This window comes from Siphateles boraxobius, unplaced genomic scaffold (genome assembly GCF_051911475.1).
Source record: "Siphateles boraxobius isolate OS27281-9 unplaced genomic scaffold, OSU_SipBor_1 35, whole genome shotgun sequence".
Classification (NCBI taxonomy): domain Eukaryota; kingdom Metazoa; phylum Chordata; class Actinopteri; order Cypriniformes; family Leuciscidae; genus Siphateles; species Siphateles boraxobius.
In genome coordinates, this window is record NW_027508975.1 from 10,040,257 (window position 1) to 10,061,280 (window position 21,024).

Sequence of the window (21,024 nt, forward strand, 5' to 3'; positions counted from 1 at the left end):
CCTTCTCTCTATACATTTTCATACTTTATTATGAAAAGAGATTAGGTGAAAACTAACCATGGAGTCAGTTATTATAGTAAAAGTGTAATATAACCGTGTTTTTGGCGGATTGATTAATGGTCTTGTTTTGTAGTAAAAACCTAGGTTAATTTTCGTAAGAGTAACCCTGAAGAAAAAAGGAAATGATCCTTGAAAATTAATTGTGGTAGTATTTATTAACAGACATTTTTGTAACATTTTTTAAATAACTACACACATGTACAAATATAACAATTCCCTCAAAACAAAGAAAGAAATCTATGTACAAAAAACAGCACATTTATTATATACAATATCTGTCATTTTTGATATCAGAATATGGAAATATCAACGTATCACCACAAACTGGTGTTAATGAAAACCATAAAGAAATGTCACAGATGCATCAATACAATACTCTGACAGGTGTAAGACAACGGTATTAACATCCAAAAATGCACTGATGATATTTCAATATGCATCATCATATGTACATATGTATAACATACGGCACTTGACACAAATGTTATATACAAGTAAGTCCATTTTCCCCAGATAGAAAATGAAAAGTACATAATATTATTTTCAGATGGTCTATGTACATATATAACATCACATGGTATGAAAACACTTGGCATTGAAATCTTTGACACCAAAGTTACAGGCAGATAACTGACATTTATTATTACTATACAATAATAAAAGCACTTTTGATAACTAATATACAGAAAAACATAAGGACACTGACTAAACGAACAGATCAGGCAGAAATCAGATTAATTTAACAACTAACCAAACAGCAGTGTCACCTATAAACACTTTGATTGGCTTTTCCATAGGAATTAAAGTCATAATTCAGCAGTGACAACAATTCTAATTGCCCTTATTTTACTGACTGAGACCCTTAAACAAGATAAATTAAGAAAGAGGGGAGAAACATACGTAATCAAATCAACATCTGATTTAAAAAAAAAGTAATAAATACTTATTAATATTGTTCACCTCAGACGAGGCATTTTAACCCCACTCACTCTGATGGCATCCTGCTAGTTAATTGGCTGAGTTGTCATCTGTACTTTTTCCATTCACACTTTAGCTGATCCATCCAGAACTGAATCGAAGAAGATCTTCTGATCTGAAGCGTTGAGGGACCAAATTTGTATGTTTATCCCTCAGCGCATCCCTCTAAAAAAGCTCTGTACGCCCCACAAGAGCAGAAACAGATAAAAAGGAACATAGAAGGTGTACGCACAGAAAAGTAATACAAGAAATAAAACCATAACCCTTTGTGCACAATTCTAAAGTTTGATGTAATCAAACCTCATGGTTTCACGTTTGTAAATTCAGTTAGATGCACAAAAGTATTTATAAATATTAAATTACATACAAATATTACTTACGTAGTGTACAGTTTCACAGATATTCCTTCCAAAATGTACCTTTCAATCATGATTGAAATGCATTTTTGGTTTTAGCACCTTAAAAACCTTTCTAAATGTTTCAAGTTTCTTACGGCGTGTGCCACCTGAGATTTTTCTTTTTTTTGTGCAGTACAGATGTGTGCTTATCAAAAGCTGGCTGTTTGCTTTGAGATCCTATGCCAGAGAGCAGCACAAATACACACAGAAGCCCGCCCTTCGGATTTATTCAAGTCAGAGAAACATTTCTAGCGTCCATTAGCACTTGCGACTGGAAATGGCAAGGCACTTTGAACTTGAGCTGGCAAAGGCTACGTTTCAAGTTGATCCGCTGTTGTGTAGGGGTGATATGGGTGAAAGTTCTCAGCCATAAGGTAGCCTGATTGGTTCAAAGCATCCGCTCCGTTTGTTTTGGCTCTGTTGGTCCGAAGCAAATGGCACAATGTCCCGTCAAGTGTTCTAGTGCTATTAAACTACATTGAGCTCAGTGGAGTCTGCTTCTGAGTCGATCTCATTTTCTCTGAAAAAGAGTCACACAGGAGAAAGTTAGGCAAAATCAATGGGTCATAGCCAAAAATATTGTAAAAAGTAAGCACAAGAAAACATTTAATCAGCTTTAAAGTACCATGTAAATTTAAATATTTCAAGAATGTTGAGCTGGCTTAGCCATGTGAGACATGTGATAGATTCAATAGGTGGTTTTACCTTTGTTCATTAAGAAGTTTGCGGTTGCCTTGTCTCTTTTCCTCGTCGATGGGATAGGAGATGAATATTAGCAGCCCGATAATGATCAAGACTATCGGAGCGGCAGACACCAGGATCTTCAAGGTTAAATCGACCTCAGCGGGTTGCGTGCAACCTCTCGTCACATAGCCGGCAAAACTGTTTCAAAGAGCAAGAAATGAGAGATTAGCATGCTATTAAGGTTCATTCAGATAAATCCAACCTCATGACGGAGCACTGAATCTCACATGAAACACTATCCTACATGGTCACGGCCTCCAGAGCCAAAAGACCGATTTAAAGAGAGATGAACTAATCGCATTATATCTGAAAGTCAGGAGGCCAGACTTATTCTCATACATTAAAAGTAAATTTAAAAAAAACAGGCTTATTCGATCATGGAGTCTCTAATCCAACTTTAACAGCCTTGATAGCTTCAAAAAGGATTTTGTGTACGTGTTTGTGGAAACTCACTCAAGACTAAGAGTTGAGACCCCCAATGAGACTCCAGATGCAAACTTGGTAAAGAACACATAGAAGGAGTAGAAGATGGCTTCATGGCCCTGAGATTCAGGATTTTGGACTTTAAAATCATCCACGACGTCGGGAAGCATTGACCTGAGCACATAGGAAAACATGCGTGAATACTGTGCATCAAATTTGGAAGCGTACGCATATTTTTTGTGCATTTTATAATCATCAGGGACTCACCAGGGCAGAAGGAAGGCCGCTGCTACACTGACTCCAGCCGCAAAAGACACAACGTATGTCACATAAAGACTGCTTGGAACCAAGACTACAGAGACCAGGAAAGGCACTACAGACTGTAAAGAGAATATAAACAGTCAGTAAAGGGAATCAAAAAGTTTTCGTTAGATGACAAGACGATGTAGGTCAGTTAAGGTTTCTGTGCCACTGGCAATACTTACTGTAGTCCCAATATACACGGCAGTCTTCTTGCCAAATTTCGTGAGGAACCATTGCCAAAATGGGATAGCAAGTGTGGCGGAGAGCTAAAATGGAGGAAATTAAAATAGAAATTGGCTCAATGAGTGTGCTGGATTAATAAAGGAGGGAACATTTTGTTTAAAACACGTTTCAAGTTCTATTCAAGTTGCTTTGGTTTTGATAAACTTTTATACCATTTCCAACAGACTTTTAATACAGCAATACATGCAAGTGTACACACCTTGATTTTTGTGTTACATATATTTTTCAAGGTAAAAAGTATATATGACAAAACCATGAAATAATAATAAAAAAAAATCATAAATGCATTAAACATAAAACTTTAGAGCTTAAACCATTTTGTTATAAAAGGTCAGACTATGTGATATTTTAAGAGACTTAATCAGATTCTGCAGGGGTCAGAATCCCGATCCATGTTTTTTTTTTTTTTTCTGCATGTTGGTCAAATCACATGTTGATTTGGTGGACAAACATTTGTCATCTAATGTATATTTTCCTAAATTCAGAGTTCCTACACATTTTCCATTTCAAAATTAAATACTTTTCCAGACTCAAATTTCCAAACCTCTCTGTTGATTTTCAGACCATATTCAAAGTGCCCCATTATGCTTATTCGAATATTCCCTTTCATGCAATGTGTAATGCAGCTATCTGCAAAGTTATGAAGACGAAAGAGCACGCGATAAATAAAGTAATTTTTTCTCAAAAGAAAGAAGACTCTGAACAGCCTAAACGAGTCATCAGGAATTCGAATCCCACTTCCGTGACGGCTACACGTCATTGGGTAACAAATTTGCCTAATGCCCACCTATGTTCTACGTTTTCCGTCGGCGAACAACTTGACACTATATCTGGTTCTTGTTGTACATGTCGAGAAGACGCTGTTTTCTGCTCTGCAAAAGCAAATTCTCTTTGTAAACACTTGCAAAGGATGAGAATGTGAAGAGTCTGGTTAAAATTACCACAGCGATACAACAGCAGCACAACCTTTTGACGAATGCTTCTCAAATCTCCATGAAGTATAAATGAGGTTTACAAAACGCTTATCCATTAGAGATGGGACAGTACCCAATTTATTAGCAAGTATGATTATTTATTGATGATTATATTTTCTAATGGGTGTTCTACGCATCACAGAGAATCGTCCTGCTCAAGTTGTGTTTGCGATGGAGGTTTGGGTTGAAAAACTAGCTCTTTCAATGTTTCATCATCGGACTTGAGTTTGGATTGATATGGTAAAATCGACAATATAGTTACTGTATTTACAGTGTGTACAATCGCTATAGGGCATAATATGGGCGTTTAGCTTTTGACAAGGACTGTAAGTGGTAGACCAATCACATTAGACTGGTCCGTCTGGCCAATCAGATCAGAGTAGGCTCGCGACAAGGACGGGTTTAAACGAATCATCGGACCTGCGTTTGACAATCATTGAAAAATGTGGTGATGTATGTGCAATGTATATTATAGCCTCTCTTTTTTTTATTATATAAGGTTATATATAATGTTGACCCTTTTCATGATATGCTAATTTTTTGAGATTTTCTTGAGCTGTATGCCAAAATCATCAGTATTAAAACAATAAAAGACCTGAAATATTTCAGTTGGTGCGCAATGAATCTAAAATATATGAAAGTTTTATTTTTATCATTACATTATGGAAAATAATGAACTTTATCACAATATGCAAATTTTTTGAGAAGGACCTGTATATACAGACTTTTGCATGCACACAAGAAACTTTTTCGTGCCCTCGAGAAACGGGTGGTCGGGGATTACTCTGTCGCATAAAATACTAAAAATATTTTTTTATTTTTGCAAAGGTCCTTTTAGAGGATCTGCATTACGGTGCTAAGTAAGAATACCATGAGAAAAAACTCAATACGCTTATAACCTGCCACAATCACTCAGTTGTGTTTGACAATCCCTAAAGAATCACTAAACAGCTGCCATGAAAACACACCTCTTGCATGATACATTTATTTTCATTAAATTATTTTAAATTCATTAGATTTTCTATTATAGAAAACTAAATAGGGGCAATAGTCAGGAAATGCAAATATTTTTCCATACTCTGCTTTCTTTTTTCCATACTTTTCCAAACCTGGAAATTACTTCAATCTAATTCCATACTTTTCCAAACTGCGTAGGAACACTGTAAATTAGAATAAAAATGTAAATAAAAAATATGGAAAAACGATTTAGACGATGCCTAATAATTTATTTTTTTTTAAATGCCAAATATATCAGTCCATCGGTCTTATGCTCAACCACAATTTATAATATTTTTACAAATCTGCATCAGTTTTTTTTTTCTTCTAAGTAATAATAAAAATTGTCAAACTGTTTAACAGAATTTCATTCTTCGCAATTTACATTTACATTCATGAATTTGGTAGACACTAATCCACAGTGACCAACTTTGCATTAAAACTATATATTTTTTCAATTAATTCCCTGGGAATCAAACCCATGACCTTGGCGTTGTTAGTGCCATGCTCTACTGTTTGAACTAATTAACAAAAAATGTATGTTGACTTACATACGTTTATCCATTTACAAGTACAGTTAACATACTGCACTGCAAGAGGGTTAATGCGCATAAACAAAGCTTTAGCTAGGATTTTATATCTGGAAAAAGTAGATCTCCGTGTTCATACAGGTTCCCATCAACAAGAACGCTTCCTCATGACACACAAGACAACATTCCAACTCTGTTTTTAGTTGAAGGACAATGCCTGAAAACGTACTATTCATGCATGCTCAGTCATAGTTCGGTTCAGAGACCCTGAGAGAGGATTATTCTAGTCAGGGGGGAACAAAAAAAGTTGACAGGACTACAATAATTCTCTCTTATCGAAATTGAGTGTTCAAAACCCAGATTAATTTAAGATTAAGGACAAAAGTGTAAGAACAAGACATTCTTGTTCTCCATAACTAGATGAACACCTTTCTTGTTCTCCATAACTAGATGAACACCTTTTTCTTCCTCAAACAATAATCTGGTTTCTATCCAATACTCTCAACTGTGAACATTTTTCTGCGATAGAGGAATTTCAAGGGTAAAACAGCAAGCTGTAAGTTGGTTAAGGGGCAATACTGGAAATACTAGTCCATTCCAAAAAACAGCCCAAATAGATTGTTTAACGCAAATAGCAAACTGGACCCAAAATAGACCCATTTTAAGTTATTTCCTTTTGTACACTTGTCAGTCAAACAAATGCATTCAAAAAGCACATTCAAAACACATTTAAAAGACTGAGCCCTTTATAAATGCTTACCATAATGACGAGCAAGATGTTTTGGAAGTCGTTCCTAAAGCCCAGGGTGTAGCTACAGAATAGTGCAAAGTTTCCCTCTAGAAACTGCAAGAAATATTTATCGACACAATAAGCTGCATAGTAAGACACATTACAAATAAAGAGTTTGCCAAAGCTAACAGTGCTCATCTATGGCGGTCACCGTTTAAACAACCAAAATGGCTGCTGGTGACCACGGCTCAACCGGAATCATTTGCACAAGGACTCACCATAAAGGCCAGAGAGGTGAAGAGGAAGCCCATGACCAGCTTGGCATATGGACCGTGACCCATGACCATACGAATGCCCTGGAAAAATGACATGGGCTCAGTTCTAACCCTGCAGGTCTCTGTTAAAAAGAAGAGAGAGGCCAGGTGAGATGATGGAAAGTGGCACCAAATCAAACAAATGGCAATTAATGGTGCTACAACAAATACAATAAACACCAGAGCACTGGGGAAACTAGAGTTTACAATAGTAAACTAACTTTTCCCACAATTTCAGGTTTTAGCCTATTAAGAGGTGCACATTGCGCACAATTTGTTCATGTCGGTTAGCTGCCAAAATAAGCCGCCCAGGATAAGAATGTTGTTTAATCGCTTGATCCATGTTCCATGAGTTTGACGCATGATAAGTCAGAACTGTGCTTATCTTTCCCCACAACATCTCATGTAGGCCTGCTAAAGGATCAAATTTTGGTTCAAAATAAACTACTCTGGAGAACACCAATAATGACCTTCTTTTAACATGCGCCACATTTAGACACCTCTCTGTGCTGTGAAACCTAAACCCCCTGCTAAGCTTATTCACTGGCATTTCCCTGGGACCAGCTGAGCTCTGCTTGTGGGACAACTACTGACTCAAAGTAACCCGATCAGTGTAGAAAGGAACATCTGCAATCAACTGCAAAAGACTGCTTGATGAGCACAGTGTAGACACAAGTTGGGTCAGTTTGGGTCAAAGATATTGAAGTGATAGTTCCCCTTAAGAAAAAATTTGTTTACATCAAAGCCATGATGTCAGCTGATTTGACGTTTGGTCGATTTCCTGCATTTAAATTTGCATAAATTTTAAATGTGGTTGTCAACTTTTTTGCAAGCATATTAAAAGACCTCATAGCTTTCAACATTGATAATAAGAAATGTTTATCTAGCAGCAAATCAGCATAGAATGATTTCTGAAGGATCATGTGATACTGAAGACTGGAGTAATGATGCTGAAAATTCAGCTTTGCTATCACAGGAATACATACATTTTTTAATATTTTCAATAGAAAACCATTCTTTTAAATTAAAACAGTAATATTGTTTTTTTACAATGTATTTTGCAAATAAATGCAGCCTTGTCATAAGAGACTTCTTTCAAAAACATTTTTAAAAATCTTACTGACTGTGTAAGTTTAATTACATCAAAAGCAGGAAAAAATTATTTGTGAAATTGTGGCATATTTGCAATAGTACAAGCACTTACCTTTTCGTTCTTTTACACCAAGGAACAAGACCACGGCACAGAGAACATAAATTATGCAGATGACACCAGACGCGATCATGTAAGCATTTCTCTGCGGGAACCATAAGAGACCAGGCATTTAATACCAATGTAACAAGAATTTAATAGTCAAACTCAAAAAAAAAAAAAAAAAAGTCCTTCCTTACCAGATTCTCAAGTGAAACATGAGGCTCAGTGATGTTGACATCGGTAGACCCCTGTAGATCTGTGGAGTTCAGGACCTCTCTAGAGCTGATACAGGGAGCGTTAGCCATTCCCACAATCTGACCTTGAACAGCAGTGCCAATGAGCGTGCCCAAAACCTCAACAGTCATTCCTGAGATAACGGATAAGCGGTTAGTCGTGCAAATGGGAACCAGAGGATATAGCTAGCTGTAGATGCTTTAAAACTCACGGTAGGCTGTGGCCGAATCCCTCTCTTTCTGTTCAGTGCTGATAAACATGGTAAGAGCAGAGTATGGTACATGGAAGCACTGTTTTTTTGGGAAACAGAAGATGCCAAAGGGTCAAAGAAAATTTAGGTAAAATCATACAGGCTACAAATTATGGTCGGTATAAAATGGTTACTCACTGTCTGTAATGTTTGGAAGAGGCAGTAGAAGATCAGGTACCAGGCAATCTTGCCTTGGTCAACAGGCGGCACGTACCAGATGAGGAAATAGCACAGCACAGCAAATGGGGTAGACAGAATGATCCTGTATGGAAAAGATATATGACATTGGTAAAAAGGTACAAAAAACACTTGAAATAAAACTAAAAACTTTAGATTTAAAACTTTCACTTTAAACGAAATAAAACTACTGGGTTGGTATTCTGGTTCCACAAGACAATAAAAATGCTAGCAAATGACACCAAACGTGTTATTCCAGTTCTCTCTTTCCTGTCTAAACTAAAAGCCCAATTTATACTTCTGCGTCGAACTCACGCCGTAGCTACGTATAAAGTATAGAAGTAGAAGTATAAATGAAAACCAACGCGTAGTGCAGGGCTCGACATTAAGGCTTGTCCGCTTGTCCGGGACAAGTGGATTTTTTGTAGGACAAGTAGAAGAGAAAATTAGTTGTCCGACCGGACAAGTTAAATTTCAAACAAAATAAAATGCCATGTTACTTCACGTTATGTGCCACTCGTTACGTCTATTTTACAGATTTAATTTTACAGATTTGAAACGAAGACATGTCCTGAATGTGAATGGCCTGTGAATGTCCTGAATGTGACTCGCAGAAAGACGCGCACCAGTATGATGCGCATGCACAGACCGCGCGCCAGAATACAGTTCTCTTTCGCGCTTGAACGAACATCAACACACACAATTAAGCCAAAATGTCATTTGTCGAGTATCTTCATAACACAAGAGCAGTCTTATGATGGACATAAAGAGTTGTGACTCGTGAGAGAATGAGGCGCGTGTGAGATCCGCGTCTCTGTCCACAGCGGCTGCTCTTAAAGGGCCAGCTACCAATAAAGTGTTCTGTCAGTAAAGTTAATGAAAGAACAAAGGGAACAGAGAAAATTACTCACTGCTCTTGACTAAAGAACTTGTGTAGCTTTAATAAGGAGTAGTCTATATATAATTTATAATTTATGCTGCGCAGACTGTTTGATAACTTTATTCAATTTCTGTATATGTCCTACCTGTTAGACAGTTCATTTTTATCCAAACATCAATGGCTTATTGATCATTATAGGTGTTATCAATCATTTAGTTGTTATTGCTAATTTCAGAATTATCACTAATCTGTGTGTGCATTTGGTTTAGAACCAAACAAGTTGACTAATGAAACCATTTGTTTATTATATCGAAATCGCATATCACAACCGCAATATTGATCTCAATAATAGGAATATGACATTTTCCCCAAATCGTGCAGCCCTAGATAAAATTATAAATCTTTACCCGGACAAGTGACTTTTGTGCATGGACAAGTGAAACATAAATTTACTTGTCCGAAGGACAAGTGCCTCAAAAAGTTAATGTCAAGCCCTGTAGTGTATAGCGTAGGGGCTCCGGCGTAGGTCCGACGCAGAAGTATAAATCAGCCTTCAAAGCTATGATGTTGTCACCCGCTGCCGAACACATTGAGATGAAAGAATTGATTGCATAACGTCTCGTCTTTTGGCGCTTTTCCACTGCATAGTACGGTACGGCACGGTTCGGTACGGCTCACTTGTGGCGCTTTTCCACTGCATGGTACGGTATGGCACGGTTCGGCGCTTTTCCACTGCATGGTACGGTACGGCTCGGTTCTGCTCACTTGTGACGCTTTTCCACTGCATGGTACGGTACAGCTTGCTTCGGTTCGCTTTAAATGGTACCACCTCTGTAGAGGTTCCAAGCATACCGTACCGATACTAAAATGTGACGTGAAAACACTGCAGATCACTGATTGGTCAGACAGAGCGAATCGTCACTACCAGCGTCATTGTATTTGCCATGATGGCGCTTTTCCACTGCATGGTACGGCTCGGTACTGTTCGGCTCGCTTCGCTTTTCCACTGCATGGTACGGCTCAGTATGGTTCGGCTCGCTTCGCTTTTCCACTGCGTGGTATGACTCGGCACGGCTCGGTTCGCTTTAGCTCGGTTGCTTTTCCACTGCAGTTAGTACCGCTTCAAAGTGGGTGGGATCATGACTGATCATTATAGTTCGTCCGCTCCTCGGCAATTAACAAGAGGAACGTCTGCACTTCGTCCACTGACCACGATTCAGCCATTTCTTTTTTGGATGTTTTTTTTCTTCAAGCAAGTAGTTTTAAAACAGGTGCTACAACGGTGGCTGTTACTGGCTATTTAAATGTAGCGGGTTTGATGTCTCGCAAATACAATGAAGCTGGTAGTGACGATTCTGTCTGTCCGACCAATCAGTGATCTGCAGTGTTTTCACGTCACATTTTAGTATCGGTACGGTACGCTTGGAACCTCAACAGAGGTGGTACCATTTAAACCGAACCGAAGCGAGCCGTACCATGCAGTGGAAAAGCGCCACAAGTGAGCCGTACCGTACCAAGTAGTGGAAAAGTGCCGTACCGAACCGTGCCGTACCATGCAGTGGAAAAGCGCCATAACAGGATGCTTGTACATAAATGACAGATTAGAACCAACACTGTATTTCCACCAAGGAAATAGCTTTAAGCATCATAGAACTTTGTGGTGCCACACTTTGCTTTCCTGGTAGAGTGACTCAACATGCTGAGTAATAAAGCCTGACATTATCTGACATAGCCTGGCTTATGGAAAAAGCTGAACCTCAGAATTATGCAAAATGTGAATGTTTGTATTCAGTTTTTATACTCCACCTCCCCTTTTCACCACCTTTCTGTTTGTTTATTAAATATTAAGGCTAATTCCATAATGCTTTCAGTTACTAATAGGCTGCAGTACTACCCATGTTTAAAGCCATTCTGCAGATTTTTACCCCACGTTCAGCACCAGAAAATGTTTGGGTTAAGTTTCTTTGATACTTGAGTCATGCTACTTCATTTAATGCACAAATATGTTCAGAATGATGATTTAACACAAATAAGTTTAGTGTCTCAAATGTTTCCAATGATAATATTGTCATCATACATGTGCAGGAGTTTTAGCCTCACTTAAAAACAAAATATTGTTAAATGATAAAGTAATTATAAGACAGACAGACTTGCCCTGCCCTAAACAAATGCTGTTAAACTGTCAACGAACGGAGGTGTGCTCTACACACACATATATATATATACACTGTATATATATATATATATATATATATATATATATATATATATATATATATATATATATATATATATATATATATATATATATATATATATATATATATATATATATACACACACCTCAACTTGTTGATTATCTGAATGTGCTCCACAGGTGTTTAATTAGGTTTAATTCTGAACGTGCTCCTCCTGAACTTTGTTAATAAAACATCATTAAATATGTCTATACCACCCTAATAGGCCAAAAAGGTCAGTCCTACCTGGAGGCTGGTATAGACAAATATTTATTGATGTTTTATTAAAGTTCGGGAGAAGCACGTTCAGATAACTAAACCTAATTAAACAGTTTTTTGGACGGAAGGTTATAAGAGGGCATTTACCGTAATATCTTGGGAACTAAAAACAACAAAACTCAAAACCTTTGCCATCAGAAATGACTGAAAGCCATTTTCACTTATATCAACTATATTTTATCCTACTATAATACTACAGTATATTATTCAATCTATTAAAACATTTGTTATGAAAATATACTGCATTTATTTTTTATCTCTCTTATTTCTCTTTTTATTTGTATAAATCTGTATTTTCCATTGAAATATTTAATCAGAAAGCAAGAAAAAGACCAAATGTTCAAGTGCAAACATGTAGCAAAAATGTGCAGCTAGTTAAAATTTCAAAATAGTAACAAATCTCACTGTACCAGGAAGGCTGGCATTTGAACTAAAATAACCCCAGTGCTTGGTATCCAGCCCTTTAACTTTGAGGCGGCGGTCTGCCTGCCTGCCTTCATTCTGATTGGACGACAGAGGTGGTGTGTTGTGGGTTGGATCACTCAAGAGTTGCCGCAATCTGAATATACCTCCCAGCCCCCAAGGCATGCAGCAGAAAAAGGGAATGTCTTCCGTCTGAGCCCACAAAACGAAACAAATGTCTCTTTAATCATGCCATTTGCTAAATCACACTTGATAATACAAAGACATGAGTCGCTTACAGACAGAAAATGTCCCATAGATTAAGGAAGATAAGAGATGTTTTTAGGTTCATGTGCTCTGATAATCATCTGCAATTTATCAGAGACTTTCAAGTCTTCAAATATTGATTTTTTTTTTTAACAGTTACTCAGTATTTCAGCTCATGTCATTTACAGTTGAAAATGTGACTAACCCTTGTACTGAAATCCCTTTCAGGATTATGATAGCTTAACTCACATGTTTGTGACTATTAATAATGCATGTGATGAAGCATTGAGGAAATTCAATTAAACAGGCTTGAGGCATGATTCTCCATGAGAGAGAAGGGACTTTCTCCCCTATGTAGCGATAACTATACAAAAACAAATGTGTTCCATTCACTCCCAAGTGACATCACAGCACAGATCTGTGCGTCACTAGGGGTCTTCTAATGATACCACCCTGAGAGGATACAACCATCTTGCTCCGATACAATGTCACTGAACTGAGCTCATTAGTGCAGAACTTTCTCACCAGCTTCCTACTAGATTCCTTCAAATGCCCCGTGTCCAGTTAATAGAGACGCACATTCCTCAGCTCAACCCCCTGTTCCCAGCACCTCCTCCAAGTGGTTTTCCAATTATTCATATAGTGAGTGACCTCCTACTTTTGAGAACATAACAACCGCAACACCGACAGAAAGTGAAATCCTGTGAGGTGTTTTTAAATGTTAGACTTAATTCCATTTTTTCGAGGTTGGGAACACCTTGGGAAGAGGGAAAATGGTGTTTGAGGGCTTTAAATTGATATTTTGATTAATGGTTGCTGAAAACCCATTTTCCTCTGTGTAAACCCAACAAGACTTCACAAACCCCGAAAACCTTCAATGTGTAGAGATTACCACACAAGCTTTCTCTAAAGCAGACACCTCCATCAGCATCAATGTCATTACAGATAATGCTTATGTGGGCGCAAGGTTAAGCATCATTCGCTTGTTTATGTTGATAGCGATCTCAGGATGTACAACTTGCTATTCATTTTCTTTAAGGTTTGCTACTTTTGCAACTAAAATTACCAACATACCAAAATGAACAAATGTACACACCTAACCACACTAAAATGGGTAACAGGATTGGGTTAAATTTTATTATGCTGTCACACAGTAGGTAGTTTGAGAACAAATATTGGTTTCTTAAGCACATTTGCCTCAATATATAATAAAATTATGTAACACTAGTTAAGAAAGAAAAGCATTTACATAATTTCTTGTTGTTGAATATCAAGTGTTTCTAGTCAGGACACTGATAAACTGGTTTAGTCGTGTGATGTAGAATCAAATCAGATTGGCTGGCTGAAAATGCAAAATGGCCAAAGGCAAAGCTACTGTGATGTATCCAGCCCCCCACCCATCACGCCCCTAAACCCCCAATGAAAGCTCAGGGGGCTTTCCTTATCCCACAAGCATCCTCTCACTTAGAAACATCACCAGACACACTTGGCTCTCTCAGTTAAAGACTACAACTCCTGATATTTCACAATGACTGAGAAATGGGTCAGAAGACAAAGCAAGTGACAGAGCAGAGAGATTTACTTGGGACATATTTTAAAGGCCACAAAGGAGGCTACCGAGTTTGTGGAAGGTAGAATTGTTTTTTCTAAGAAGGGCAGAAAGTTACTACAGGCAACATGCTCCTTAAACAAGTCAATTTTCAATGCGTCAAATTAAAGGGATAGTTCACCCAAAAATGAAAATTCTGTCAGTATTTACTCACCCTCATGTTGTTCCAACCACGTACGACCTTTGTTCATCTTCGGAACACGAAGTAAGATATTTTAGATTAAATCTGAGAGCTGATCACTCCTCCATAGGCTTCTAAGGGATTGAATCTTGCCAGCCCCGAAAAGTTATTCAAGACATCGTTAAAATAGTCCAAGTGACTACAGTGGCTCAATCCTTAGTTTACCAAACGACGACAATACTTTTTGTGCACAAAAAATAAATAAATAACGACTTTATTTCAACTATTTGTTTCCTTCTATGTGGGCCTTGAGTCAGTTCACCAGTGACATAGCGCAGTTCTTTTGTTGTTGTAAGTCACACGCATCACACACATGACCAGCGTCGGCCAATAGTGAGCCTACCTGTGACGTAGCTCTACGCAATCACACTACGCTAACTGACTCGAGGCCCACAGAGAAGGAAATGAATAGTTGAAATAAAGTCGTTATTTTTGGGGGGGTTTTGCGCACAAAAAGTATTCTCGTCGCTTGATAAACATAAGATTGAGCCACTGTAGTCACTTGGACTATTTTAACAATGTCTTTAATAACTTTTCGGGGCTGGCAAGTGTCAATCCCTTAGAAGCCTATGGAGGAGTGATCCAGCTCTCAGATTTAATCAAAAATATCTTAATTTGTGTTCCGAAGATGAACAAAGGTCTTACGGGGTTGGAACAACATGAGGGTGAGTAAATACTGACAGAATTTTCATTTTTGGTTGAACTATCCCTTTAAGCAATGAATTCACACAGACCTGGACAGTAAAGCACTAGAGAAATCCAAAACTGAGGTGAAAAGACATACCAGGGCATCATTCGTCCAAATCTGGTCCAGGGACTCCGGCTGACCAGAAAACCCACAGTAGGGTCTGTGATAGCATCCCACGCTCGACCCACAAACAAGATGATAGAAGCATAAGATGGGTCCAACTATCGAGAAAAGAGAAAGACCAACATGTCATCACTCATCACCTTAACTAAAAAACACATCACTGGATTTTTCCACAAACTTATTTAGGACTAAATGATATCTCAAACGAACAGGTGAAATATCAACATGAAAGATTAATAGAATAAAATAAAGAAAAAGAACATGAAGACTTCAGCACTTGAAAAACTTTTACTTTTTTTTAAAAATACTAAAAAGCTTTGTTAAAGCTTTTTAAATACAAAGCTCTAATATTGCATATTAAGAGTTTATTAAGAGTTTATTTGAAAAATAAAAATCTGTTTTGGTGATAAAGAAAAGATATGCACTACTATCATTTGAAGATGTGACTTCTCACAATAAATCCACATGCTCTTTAGAAGGCTATGTGAACCACAACTTCTTACAGAGTTCAGAAAGAGCACATTGGGCACATGATAAGCAAATAGTTACTCAGTTGAAACAACTTTACTTCCAGTAAAACACACTTCTAAAACTGCTGGAGGAATCTGAAATGTTGCACAGACTAACTGCTGACATTGCTGACATTGTGCATTGTAGAAATGACTGTTAATTAGGGGATTAAACACATTAACAGAACTCAAACTGGGAACCTGTCTACTGTAGTCCGTAGTTACATGATAAACACTGAAGGCTATTAGAACAATCCTATTCAGACACTTTAATCCGGCCAATCAGCCTGCCAAGACTACAGTAGCCTCCAAAAGCTAATGGCTTGAAAGACCTTTAAAATACCATTCATTTTCCAGTACAATTCCTCCTTTGTGACTGTATTGTCTCGGACTATGCGAGCTGGGGTTGAAATGAAATGCACTGCCCCCTGAGGATCGCAATCTGATTCTACAAGTCAACGAGATCTTCTGTTATTGAGGCCCTTTCCACAAATTCAAGGCAGAAAACAAAATACAATCTGGTTGTAAAAAATAAAAAATGAGCAGTGTCGTTCATCTTCAGAAGATGTTGATCGCCAGTTTAAAGAGGTCAACTAAATATAATATTACCCTTTTGTTTTATATTGGTTTTGGTTTTTATAAATGTAGGGAACAACAATATTCATAACATGTAAATATTTCTAATTTATTTATTGATTTCATTTGTATTATTTACTTGTCTTCCAGCTAAATAGTGTGCTTAAAACTAGTACATTTAATATACCTGTAAATTGTAATTTTTGGATGTATATATTTTTATCAAAACAAATTAACAGAAAAATGATATCAAATGATTTAGATTGATTTAATTGTTGTATAAAGTTGAGAATCATCAAGACCTCTGAGGTGGGATGGGCCAAAATCATTTGAAGTAACATTTGATGTGATGAAAACTAGTTATATTCAAAGCTGGATTAATTTTATATATTAGATAATAGTTTGTCAAATGTAAATAATGGTTTTAAGAAAAAGAAAGTAATAGTACACAAAAGTGTACCACAAAGTGCAATCACACAGAGCTCTACTCACCAAAGCAACGTCCAGCAGGTAGATCTGAAGGAAGAAGCCGATTGCACATCCGGTTATCTGATATGGTGCTCCTCCAACGGCATAACACAACTTGTTGCACACTGACAACTGGCCTTTTGATTCATGCTATTTTTACAAAGAAGAAACAACAAGATGAAAACATCCAAATAATTCAAAATACAGGGATTATGAATTCATGAGGTTCATAATGAGTTCACTGTCTATCAATTGGGATTTAAACTGACCTAATTGTGGTGTAAATAGACTCACTATGGCCAGACACGCTTGTAATTGGCTTAAGTTGTAGAATGGCTAGGGTTTCCACTCGGAGACAAGCGCCGGTTTCAATTATGCTAATACTATGCATTTCTGCTTGACTTGCTGTTTGGTCATAATCCAAACATAACCTCATTCGCCATACAGCTTCTAATATTTGGGTCAAGATATGAGCCCTCATGCAAGAAATACCACTGAACACAATCAGATAACATGGGAGGCGTTCTGTGATTAACATCAGCACATCAACTCACGGCAGATAAACCATTTTCAAGAGACTCAGAGACAGTCATTTAGTTCAAATTTGACCCCATTTATCAAGAAATGTGAGGGTGTGATTTTCAGTCAGTTTGGTGACTTAAATACATTAGTTATTACTAACAGCTGAGTGTCTGTCACATGTGCTGATGATAAGTCAGCATCTTTGACTTTACTTCACATGCCACAAGGTGTTCCCATAAAGCCTTTAACTCATGTTAAAGTACACTAGGACAATCTTAACACTCCAGCGTAAATGAAGACACTGTATTACAGTCTTGTGGTTGGAAGGCCCAACTGACTGACAGTGCAACAGAGCTAACATAGTAGAAACAGAGAACAATTATTTGTTTTCACTATTTGTGTTACTTCACTGTTAATTGAGGATTTGTTGGCTTGTTATGTGACTGGGGCTTTCATTAATTCTGGACTGCATGTTGCTTCGTTTGTGATGCCGAGACAGTTTTGGGGTAAATAAAGTTGCTAAACAAAGGTCAAGGAAGTATAGAAACACACTCAATGGTCTTGTAATGAAACTAAACAGAAACTTTGCAGTTGGAACAGGAAATTTCCTCAAGATACCAATCATTTCTCTGTGATGCCATCCTCTGTTTCACTTTTATCTTTGCAATGATCAGGATAAGCTATTAAGACACCAGCCACTCTCAATTTTCATCATGGCGTTTTAATATTTACACAAAATGGGACAGAGAGATCATCTAAGAGCTGCTTTTGGAATGCAGCAACTAGTATATGACTAACAGCTTATCTAGCCTACATCAGCATTCAGCAATAAAAGCAAACCACGTTTTACAGCAATAAAGTCATATCACATACAATCAACCAAATAAATCAAATGACTATGATTATTCATTCTGATGATGTGGCATATGTAATCTAGACTTGGATCCATGCGAGACACCCAATATTTAGCCTTCATCTTGTTGATTGGTAGACTAATTGCTATATTTTAATTTTAAATAAAGATAATTGCGGACACACAATTGAATTATTGAAAATCAATGCAAACCCCAAAATAATTTGGGCATGAAGCCAGGTGAAACTAATTTGTAATATTTCCTCTTAATTAGTTTAGTTTCACTATATTTAACAATTATATTGAAATATTATATTGACAATTGAAATATTGGGTTTATGGGAAATGAACACAAACATGTTTTTAAAAAAATACGCTTTCCCTAATTTGATTTAAAATACTTCCGTTCAATTCAGTGACGTTAGCTAACTGAAGCACATTTTAAGCTATTTTCAGTCACAGCATTCAAACAGCGACTCCCATTCAAACTCTGACACCTATCTACTAAACGAGCAATAAAATGTAATAAAATTACCACTCTGATGGCATAAACAACAAACAGCAATATAAATAATGTGGAATCGGTCTAAACCCTATATTTTCAACTGTTCGCGAGCGGGGCGTGCGCGCTCATTTATCCTGACAAAATGACACGTAACGTTACTATCAGCACGAGCTGAAATACTACGTGGCTGTTCAACCAGGAAATCATGGTAAATATGTGGACTGCTAATAAACTTATAACTGAATGAAGGCATGATTTATTCTCAGTTTCTTACCTTTGCTGCCAATTTGATTTCATCTGGGCTGGGTTTTTGAAGCAGACTCGCATTGGAGTACTGCTCTGCGCCCTCTCCTCTTGCCATCTCGTTCTTGGAAATTTACGTTTAAAATCTCCTACGAGAACCCTGTTACTGAATGATACTGACTAAAGAAGAAATCGAAAATATGCCGGCTTTAAAAAAAACAACATTAAACACTGATCCTGTTCGCGTAAGCCGTTTTGTTTGGGATCAACCTGTTTCTACCGATCCTTGTACCAGCCGGGTGTAGTAGTAATTGAGTCGATACTCCTCCTTCAAACAGTCATTCATCTAGCACAAACCCCTCCTTCTTCCGCCTCGGATGATTTTTCACCCTATGTTAGGGGGCAGGAACGTGACGTCAACATGCTGACGTATGACCACAAGCTCAATTGTTGAGAAAAGATTTATGAAACATGCATGTTGGACATAGTACTGTTCATCATAATGTATGAGCCAACAGTTTGCTACTTGATATTTGTACACTTTTTTGGCATGAGGAAAACTTCAGTCATCAAAGGTTGTGCTTGGTTTCCATTTAGCAATGCATTCACAGACATAACTGTCATTGGGGCTCTTAAAAATAAAGGTTCTAAAAGCTGTTCTTCTTCTTTTTCATTGCAACGATAGAAGAAATACTGTAGGTTGTGTGAACCTTTCAGTCAACAGTTCTTAAAATAAAAAAAATTTTCTTAGTGTGAAGAATATTTTAAAGAAACTTATTTCTATAAAGTACCAATGGAAAGATTCCATATGGAACATAAATAACCTTCATTTGTAAGACAAGGATGTACTGTATATGACATGCCACGTGGAGAAGGTAGCTTTACTGTTTACTCACACATATAAGTGTGCGTCCACCATAACTTACAAATATACACAAAATAGGCTACAGAGTTCAGGTTCAGCACCAATCAATATGTGTCAACAGAAGAGATAAGAGTCATTTGAGTGTCACAGACAGTTGTGTTTGGAAAGACTTTTTTATCTTGTGAGCATAGAGCAATGCAGTCCAGTATTCACCAATTAGGTTCAGATTAGTTTACATAAACCAGAAGTTCAGGTTCACAAAAGTAAAGTGTTTGGTACAATAAGGGGTCCCATTGGTTGGCATTACAGTAAACTAAAAAGCAATACATTTGTTACTGAATTTATTAGGCCAATCTTTGTTAACATTAGTTAAAAATACAGCTGTTCATTGTTAGTTCATGTTAGCTCAGGTTATATTAACCAATATTAACATACAACTTTCTATATCAATATTAAATGTTGAAATTAACATTAATTAAGATTAATAAATGCTTTAGAATTATTTTTCATTGTCAGGTCATATGAACTAATGTTAACAAAACCTTATTGTAATGTGTTACTGTTCCAAAAAAATAAAAATTATTCTGAAATTGATTTGTTAATATTTCCTTCAAGATATGATCTTAATATGAAATAAGTATGAGGCCTATAGCTTGAAAGATTCAGTCCTGATTGTTATTTACCTGTCTAGGACAAAATGACCAATTTCAAAATCTGTCCAGAGAACATTTTCCTCTTGTTTGCACATCAAGCTCATGTCAACCTGATTATTTATTGGCATTTCACATGCATGGGGAGCCTTGAAGTTGTACTGCTCTCTTTTACCTCATGACATACCATATTTCTTTGTTGCGGAACATTATCTTCAGTGTCACATGACTAGAAGCCCCGACATTAGCCCTGACCTTGACTCTGTCCCTCTTATTTACTGTATTTCTATTATGTGTAGCTTATTGTTGCAAAGTTTCGTGAGAAATGACCTTGCCGTGACCATTATCCAACTGGTTTTATGTTGGGAGGGGTCATTCATGCATGAAACTCTCTAATTTCATGTCATGAAAGATACTTGTAAATTTCCATCATCATCTCACACGAGTGTGTTGTCAAACATGACTGCTGTCCTACCCTATACATAGCCACAAGTTTTTTGGAAAGTCACAAGCAAGGGGGGGTGGGTTTTATTTGTGTCTGCTTGTGTGTACAGTATGTGAGAATTGTTCTCATTGTGGCAATCAAAGCACAGGCACCTTCTGTACCCTTGTGAGTGTGGT

At 37.2% G+C, this 21,024-nt stretch overlaps 1 protein-coding gene across 1 annotated transcript; it reads right to left on the bottom strand.

The window, feature by feature from the left end:
- Positions 1-196: 196 nt before the first annotated feature.
- Positions 197-19,425, bottom strand: mfsd2ab (MFSD2 lysolipid transporter A, lysophospholipid b). Its single transcript, XM_077196350.1, has 14 exons — positions 18,920-19,425; positions 16,790-16,915; positions 15,186-15,310; positions 8,508-8,631; positions 8,331-8,409; positions 8,083-8,252; positions 7,898-7,988; positions 6,658-6,776; positions 6,410-6,493; positions 3,089-3,172; positions 2,871-2,983; positions 2,634-2,777; positions 2,142-2,318; positions 197-1,956 (listed from the first exon to the last, which is right to left on the bottom strand). Exons 1-14 carry the CDS (start codon positions 19,004-19,006, stop codon positions 1,905-1,907), a joined length of 1,575 nt encoding a protein of 524 aa, XP_077052465.1. The 5' UTR covers positions 19,007-19,425; the 3' UTR covers positions 197-1,904.
- Positions 19,426-21,024: the final 1,599 nt, after the last annotated feature.

Excerpts from the sequence above, each read along its gene's own strand:
- mfsd2ab (XM_077196350.1), bottom strand. The coding sequence starts at position 19,006 with ATGGCAAGAGGAGAGGGCGCAGAGCAGTACTCCAATGCGAGTCTGCTT. Across the intron at positions 6,777-7,897 it reads TGGTGTAAAAGAACGAAAAG|AGACCTGCAGGGTTAGAACT; the intron begins GTAAGTGCTTGT and ends TCTTTTTAACAG. Across the intron at positions 2,984-3,088 it reads CCGTGTATATTGGGACTACA|TCTGTAGTGCCTTTCCTGGT; the intron begins GTAAGTATTGCC and ends TTCTCTTTACAG.